The sequence below is a fragment of the Aptenodytes forsteri genome, unplaced genomic scaffold (assembly GCF_000699145.1).
Source record: "Aptenodytes forsteri isolate BGI_AS27 unplaced genomic scaffold, ASM69914v1 Scaffold155, whole genome shotgun sequence".
Taxonomy (NCBI): domain Eukaryota; kingdom Metazoa; phylum Chordata; class Aves; order Sphenisciformes; family Spheniscidae; genus Aptenodytes; species Aptenodytes forsteri.
The window spans coordinates 5,250,471-5,258,804 of record NW_008794446.1 but is presented as its reverse complement, the minus strand read 5'-3'; the positions used below and the strand labels follow the sequence as shown (position 1 = coordinate 5,258,804).

The window sequence follows — 8,334 nt, the reverse complement described above, 5'->3', positions numbered from 1 at the left end:
ACCCTTGGGTGGATCCCATCTGGCCCCATAGATGTGTGTGTGTCTAAGTGGTGTAGCAGGCCACTAACTATTTCCCCTTAGATTATGGGGGCTTCATTCTGCTCCCCATCCCTGTCTTCCAGCTCAGGAGGCTGGGTACCTGGAGAACAGCTGGTCTTACTCTTAAAGATCCAGGCAAAGAAGGCATTAAGTACCTTAACCCTTTCCTCATCCTTTGTCACTGTTTCCCCCCACATCCAATAAAGGATGGAGATTCTCCTTAGCCCTTCTTTTGTTGCTAGTGTATTTATAGAAACATTTTTAATTCTTTTACAGCATTAGCCAGATTAAGTTCTAGTTGGGCTTTGGCCCTTCTAGTTTTCTCTCTGCATAACCTCATGACATCCTTGTAGTCCTCCTGAGTGGCCTGCCCCTTTTTCCAAAGGTCATAGTTTCTCTCCCTTTTTTTTCCTGAGTTCCAGAATAGTTTCTGTTCTGAAAGCTTACGATTCAGAAAAGGTTCTGTCTTTCTTGATATGCTAGAGGGATGGGATGCCATCCAGAGGGACCTTGACAGGCTTGAGGAGTGGGCCCATGTGAACTTTATGAAGTTCAACAAGGCTGAGTGCAAGGTCCTGCGTCTGACTTGGGGCAATCCTTAGTATCAATACAGACTGGGGGATGAAGGGATCGAGAGCAGCCCTGCCAAGAAGGACTTGGGGGTACTGGTGGATGAAAAGCTGGACATGACCCAGCAATGTGCACTCGCAGCCCAGAAGGCCAATCGTATCCTGGGCTGCATCAAAAGAAGCGTGGCCAGCAGGTCGAGGGAGGGGATTCTGCCCCTCTACTCCGCTCTGGTGAGACCCCACCTGGAGTACTGCATCCAGCTCTGGGGTCCCCATTACAAGACAGACATGGAGCTGTTTGGCCCTCTTCTGGACCTGCTCTCAGAAAGTGGTCAGAGGGATAGAACACCTCTCCTGTGAAAAAAAGACTGAGAGAGTTGGGGTTATTCAGCCTGGAGAAGAGAAGGCTTTGGGGAGACCTTATTGCAGCCTTTCAGTATATAAAGGGGACTGATAAGAAAGACAGAGAAAGACTTTTTACCAGGGCTGTTAGCGACAGGACATGGGGCAATGGTTTTAAACTGAAAGAGGGTAGGTTTAGACTGGACATAAAGAAGAAACTTTATACAATGAGAGTGATAGGACAATGGAACAGGTTGTCAGAGAAGCTGTGGTTGCCCCATCATTGGAAGTGTTCAAGGTCAGGTTGGATGGGGCTTTGAGCAACCTGATCTAGTGGAAGATGTCCCTGCCCATGGTAGGGGGTTGGACTAGATCATGTTCAAAGGTTCCTTCCAACCCAAACCATTTTATGATTCTTTTAAGGGTTGGGTGGGGTTTTTCTGCTGCACAGAGCAAATGTTGAGTCTTAGTGCAGCTCTGACAGCAGTGCTTTGGCAGCTACCACTAATTCCTGTTCTTCCATTCTTCAATTATAAATTCAGGTTGCCCACCATCTTCTGTATTAGTGCCTTGCCACTGCCAGCATGGGAGCGAGGCATAAGCACCCTGCAGCTCACAACAGAGCTGAAGCCACAAGTTGACAATTCTCATCCTCTGTATCTTTATATTTTCCTATTGATAAAAATGCAGTTATGGATGTTCTAGCCAGTTGTGTTTTGCCACAGCTGAGGATACAAATGAGGAGGACCGTACGCACTTCAGTGTTTTAACGGCTCACCTTTGAAATAATCTTTCTCTTTTGTCTGGCATTTTATATGTATGTATGTGTTTATACTTTTGCAGAGTTTTTTGAAATGGATATTGTAGACAATCTTAGTAGACAACTTGTGTAACTTGAAGACTCTTTGTCTTGTTGGGGGGGAGTTTCTGTAGCTTTTGCGCATGTGGCAGTTTAATATGGCAGCTTAATTTTTTTTATTTAAAGATGTAATAGGGAGTTTCTGTAGCTTTTGCGCATGTGGTTGTTTAATATGGCAGTTTAATTTTTTTAATTTAAAGATGTAATCTTACCTTTTCAGTCAGAGATGGAGAAGCCTAGAGGAAGGAAGAAAGCAGCTATCACAGATTCAGAAGAGAAACTAAGCATAGATGACCTGAATAAACTGGGTCAAGAGCAGAAACTTAGAGGTAGTCAACGGGGAAGGAAGAGACCTGCAGTTGTTTCAGAATCTGATGAAACACAATGGCAAGAGGAAAAAAGGCTAAAAGAAGATGTAATAGAAAGTGAGGATGAACAGAACAGTCCACCAAAGAAAGGGAGACGAGGACGCCCTCCCAAAGCAAATAATGGAGGAACACCAAAGGAAGAACCTGTAGCAAAGTCATCAAAACGGAGCAAAAAAAAACAAACACCAGCAACTGCAGCAGAAGAGGAGGAGGAGGAGGAAGAAAGGCAAACTGAAAACATTGAACAAAAGCCAAAAGGCAGGCAAAATAGGACACCGAAAAGAACACCGCAAAGGTAAGTCTGTCTTCTTGTAAGCTGCATCTTTTTTATCCTTGGACATTAGTTATAATTTGATACTTTGCAATTTGGGTCTTCCTCAAAACAGAGCAGAACCATCTGAAACTAGTACAGTTGAATCAGCACAGTCTACGCCACAGAAAAGACGAGGAAGGCCATCAAAAACACCACCATCACAGCAAAAAAAAGTGTAAGTGGTGAATATTTTCTAAATTTGTGTTTAGTGAAAATTAAAAATATGCCTCTGTGCACCCAAACAATCATTTACTGAAAATATTTCAGAATACTTTAATTGACAGTTAAGAAAATAAATTGTCATTGTTATTTCTAAAATGTTTTCCCTAGCTGCTTCTCCTAGAGCATCTCAAACCAGAGCAAGAGGCTACGAGTAAGTTTAATGTACTCAGGTAGCATATATGTAGCTTTGCTCTTCTAGGAGAAAAGGTAATAAAGCACATGAGGGCCTTGAAGACAGGGCTTTATTAGGACTTCAAGAAGCAAAAAGTGCTCCCATTTGTTTTGGAGAGGGAGGAAGAATCAAATTGTTACTGTGGTGAAACAGTATTGTGGAGAATAAGTTTATTCCGATTCTCCTTAAATTAATGTTCACTTTCTAATTTGTGGCCTTCTCATTATCCACTTGAATCGCTTCTAAATGAATAAAATGTGCTACAATCCATGAAGGATAGTAGCTCTTGAAAATTCTGAGGCGTATTAAGCTCTAAAATAAAGGTAAACTCTGTGGCTAGCTTCATTTTCTTGTGCCTACTACAATACCAAACTACAGGTATCTCTACCTTTTCTGTACATGTACACTTCTGCTTTACATATATTGCACGTACAAGTAGACAGGACTTACTGGCCCACTGGTTTTTGGTTTTGTTTGTTGTTTGGGTTTTTTTTTTCCATACTGGAGGTCTTTGCCTGAAAAAGCTTGTACCCTCAATTAAAATTCTAGTTTCATATCAGATAGCGTGTTCTGGCATTTTGCACACACAATATCCAGACCTTTCCAGTGTACTGTTTCCCTACCTCAGGTCAGACTTCTCCTGCTCCTTTACTCTGTAACCAGAAACACAGGTCCCAACACTGTCTTGGTTACTACAGAAGTCACTGTTACATGTGCAGTGGAACAAGAGTTGGAAGCTGCTACTGCCATGCAGAGAAGACATGCCAACAAGTTCTTGCTGGGTGATGTGCTATGTGGCATTGGTCAAAGATGCCCTTTAGTAAATACTTCAGTAGCTTCTGATTCACTTCTCAGTGAAATCGGTGGATTCAGTGTGTTTCTTTACCCCGTTTTAAACAGAAAGTAAACTGTATCAGTACACGTGATCAGTAACAGGCATAGCTCTTGTTCCTGTGTATGTACATTGTTGCTGGCATGAGGAGCCCAAGTAAGTTGTTTCAGGGTTCAGAGTTGTTGGGTCTGTTCCAGATTTCATCCAAAAAAATATTGTTTGTATTTTTTATTTTTTGTGATCAGACCACCCAAATTTGCAAGAAAAAGATGAGACCGCAATAATTCCTCAGTATTCCAAGTAGATTGTAGTCAGACCTTTCTCCCTTTTCTACATACATATCTACAGTAGTTTAAACTAAAGGGAGTTGATAGACTGAGCAGCACTGTGTACCACAAGATAGAATGTATTTAATCTAAATGCTTAAAGCTTTCTGGGCTCCTTGGGGATGGATTTGGCATAAGAATTTGGGATTTTACCTATGAGGTGATAGTGTATAACCTATTTCTGATAGCTAATTGGGTTACCAATTAGCGCATGTGAACTGGCATATTTTTGTAATATGTGAAAAGATGAACCTAGCTTGTGAATAATTGTTTCCTTTTCAATTCTGTTGCTTCTATCAGTCATGGTAGGCTTGAGTTGGGCTAATTTGTATTGTTTCTCAAAGGATGTAATGTTGGTTGGTGCTAAAACCCCCACTATACTATAATTACTATATGCAATTCAGAGATTTTATTTTGTACAGATTTTAGTGTGGTTCTCAGGACTGAAAATGCCCACCACGTGTGGTTTGCTGCTGTCGGAGGACAGTTGTTTTGGATCTGTATGCCCCCACTGGGGATTGAAGTGTGTTTGTTGTCTGTCTGGAACAGAGTTTCTGGTTTAATACAAAAAGTCGTGTAGTTTGGGTGCACCAAGACAGCTTCGTGAATCTAACCAAGGTGCAGTAAGCGGGATGATTCAGTGATTTGATTCTAAACTGTGCTAATGACCCAAACCAAAATGGTAATGTGGGTGCAGCTGTGTAGTTATGGATACATATCTAGTTGTCTTTTTTTTTTTTTTTTAAGGTGGGGGGGCTAGTTCTCATTTTAAGCAAATGGGTGCTTTTTGCTTGTGGTTCAGCTCCCATGACTAACAGAGACAATTTAAGATATTGTTGACTGATTGTTCTTGACTATCCTGATTAAGGTATTGTTATCCTGATTATCCCTAGCTCTTAGCATGAGCTAGCTTGGAAGACTTGTGTTTAGGTTCATTATAGTGTTAATTTCATAAATAGCAATGTGGGTTCTTCTATGTCTGTAAAAATATAGATGCAGTTATTCAAATTTTGTTGTGTATAAACTCCTGTGGAAGTAGAGTACATCTATTCACGGACTTGAATAGAAGGGGAAAAAAAACCCCAAGTATTCAGTTTCTGGCTGTTTGGCTTTTCCTGTTCACTGGTTACTGTTGTGTCAGCCTTCTTTGGCCTTTATTCTGGCACTGAAGAGAGAAATCTGTCTTGTCTATAGATGCAAAAATTGTTCAGTTTTGTACTTCTAACTATCTGTTCTGGAAGAATTTGGTTTTCAAATGCTGTCGTTGAGCCTCCTAGTTTCAATTCTTCTATTCTGTGTATGGATGAACTAGATAGGTATATAAGGTAGAAGTATTATATAACATGAAATATTAAGGCTGCTGTTCTTGTAAAGTAGAATATTTGCTCTCATATGGTTTATACGTGTGCAGACCCATATACTGTGAAACTGATCTTTATTTTTCTTCTGATTGTAGCCGTGCAGGACGTTCCAAACAAGCAGCCAGTAAAGAGAATGAATCTAGTGAAGAGATGGACGTGTTTCAGAGTAGTTCGCCTGTCAGTGATGACATTCCCCAGGAAGAAGTAATGGAAGAAGAGGAAGTTTCCACAATCAATGTAAGAGAAATGCTTGAGATTTTCTTTGTGAGTCTTTGTGGTGTCCTCTGTGTATTGATATTCAGAGAATGACTTCTCCTGTTCTTAGAACTTAACCTTCCTCCTTGAAAACGAATGAAGTGGTTGTCAACTGCCACTGTTGTGTAGTGGCGCTGCACTGTAGTTTTCCAGAGAAGCTGCATTTCTTACAAAATGTCAGTTTTTGTCAAGCATCTTAAATTTTGTGTTCTGTATAGCTTTTGTTATTTGTCTGCCTGAGTTGTGTAGTATCTCATGGGAATTATTTTCTAGGTAACTCATGCCCATTCTTCTCAGCTAGATTGTAATAGTGAATAATGTTTCTTTATACAAAACTGGAACGCAAAATGAATAGTACTGGAAAATAAGTATGGAATCTTGGAGCGGAATTCCAAATCAATTTCTTCCTCTTACCAGCATACACAAATATGTTAAAATAAGTTTATTTTTACATTTATTTCATACAAATACGTTAGTAATGTTAGTAGTAATACTAAAAAACGTAACTGTGAATGCCTTCACACTTTTGGACACATCTGATGATTGGAGCATCTGAGTGTATGAAAACTCTGAAAAAGGAAACTAGATTATTTTTGAATACTTGAAGGACACAGGCTCAGTAACATCAAACAAAGTTATGTCCTGGTCATTGTCTGAGACTTGTACCTGTGATAAAATGAGTAATGAATGACACTGTATACAGTTAGTCAAACATTATTATGAGAGTAAGCATTTTTGCCATTATAAAATATATTTGTTCTTGAATTTTTCAAAACTTTTCTGTAAAAACATTTAAAATACTTTTTCTCCAAACAGGTCCGTCGCAGAACTTCCAAAAGGGAAAGGCGATGAGTGAGCATGTAGTTATCAGCCTTCCAGGTGAAAGCTTTGAAGAATGCTTTTAATATAAAGCTTGAGACTGAATGAAGCTGTTAGTGCACAAATGGGGTTGCTGAAAGAAAGACAAAACCTATTTTACTTTTACTGCCCCTGCATTTGCAGTCCCTAGGTCACAAGCTTTAGCCACACACATGTTGATATCATTAACTGTGGATTTTTGTGAAGTGTAATGTGCGCTGGCTTTGTAGACATATGAACTAAAGAAGAAAACTGTAAATAGTTCTTTTTTAATGTTTCTGACTTCTAAAGTGCTTGTATAGCTTTTATCTGCGGCTTTAAACTAACAGTACCCCACTGTTTATTGGATCTATTGATTTAAAAAAGAACAGAGTTTGAAAATTGATCTCAAGCAATATCTGTCAGTGTTTGTATTTGTACTCTTGTTGACATTTAACTGTGAAAAAAAAAATCAGTTGAACAAATAGTGCCACTTTATTTTGCCGCTATTTGTTGAGAAGAAGAAGAAAAGAAAAACGGTCTTTTTCCTTCATGAATCTAACCTAGTGTTTACCTTTAGGCACCTACCTATCATCAGAGGTGCTAAATTACTTTCTTTTACAGTTGAACAATGTTGGGATAGAATAATACAACAGATGCAAATTGTGAAAGAAGTTGTTTGACTTGTTTTACACCTCAGTATTGATGCCAGACTTTTCTGGACTTCTAGTGGCATTGAAAATTCAAAAAGGATTTAAAATATTTTAATTTTAAAAGTGTGTTATTAAATAATGTACTGAATACCCTACCCATTTTATCTTCCCCTATCAGTTTTTATTAATCTACTGTATCAATAAAATTCTGTAACTGAGTTTTTAATAGTCTAGTATGTTAATGTGTATAGATATTTCCTTCTGAACATGAAGTTCACAAAGAGCAAATTATTACTACATTATAATATGAAATCTGATATATAAACATTAGTGAAAATACAGTTCTTATTACAATGTAAAGTTAATCACAAAGAAAAAATTTTATTGATGCAGTGTGTCTTTATAAAGCTGTTCTTGAGAGCCAAGTGTTTTGTATTTTATAGTGAAGTTGCATGTTTATGAAAAATGTGCTGAAAATGGGATGTAATGTTTTTTTGGAAACTCGTATCTAGCAGTAGTTTATCGTAGGTAGCCTCATGAGAGAACTTTTTATTGAGAGTTTATTGTACCTTTTTGTTTTGTTTTTGGTTTTTTGAGCCAAATTTTTTTGGTATGAAGAGCTAAGTTTTTGTTGAATAACCAGCTGTTGATTATTGCAGTCAAGGTATTCAAGATTTGAATGAAGCTCCATTTTTATTTTGTGCTACCATAGACAAGTTGGTTTTTTGGGGTTTTTTTAGGTATAATCTGCAAAAAAAAAAAAGAAACAAAATACTTAAAGCAGTATCCTGTATGCAGTTTTACAGTTTACAAACTGTGTCTTTGAACCAAAATGTATAGGTTACTACACTATGCTTAGCCAAGCACATATTATTTCAGGTGCTGTTCTCCCTCTGGTTCCCTACAGTTGACAACGTGAAAAAATCAGTTTCTAATTTAGGAAAATTTTATCTCATTGAATAATGGAGCATTTTCACATAATCCATCAATAAGTAAGTTATAGTTGCAAGGTGGCCTGTAAAGATTAGAGGAAAGGATAATACTAAAACATGGATTTACCGATTTCCAAACTGTAAGATCACTAGTAAAGAAACCTTTAGAGTTTTTTCATTATGCTTTTTTTTGTTGTTACCAATGGAAAAAGGTATTATAAACAATTAGATTATTCTGCCTCAGCTTATTTCTT

General features: G+C 38.1%; 1 protein-coding gene across 3 annotated transcripts in view; it reads left to right on the top strand.

The window, feature by feature from the left end:
* Positions 1–8,334, top strand: part of PDS5B (PDS5 cohesin associated factor B) — a 102,916-nt gene that overhangs the window by 93,871 nt on the left and 711 nt on the right. For 2 of the 3 annotated variants that reach the window (XM_009290202.2, XM_009290200.2), the window contains exons 31-34: positions 2,030–2,472; positions 2,564–2,665; positions 5,499–5,640; positions 6,475–8,334. The exon at positions 6,475–8,334 is cut by the window's right edge and continues 711 nt beyond it. In XM_009290202.2, the coding sequence (XP_009288477.1) occupies positions 2,030–2,472; positions 2,564–2,665; positions 5,499–5,640; positions 6,475–6,510 (723 nt within the window). In that variant the 3' untranslated portion in view covers positions 6,511–8,334. The remainder of the gene's footprint in view (positions 1–2,029; positions 2,473–2,563; positions 2,666–5,498; positions 5,641–6,474) is intronic. The other variant, XM_009290204.2, reaches the window with a different exon arrangement.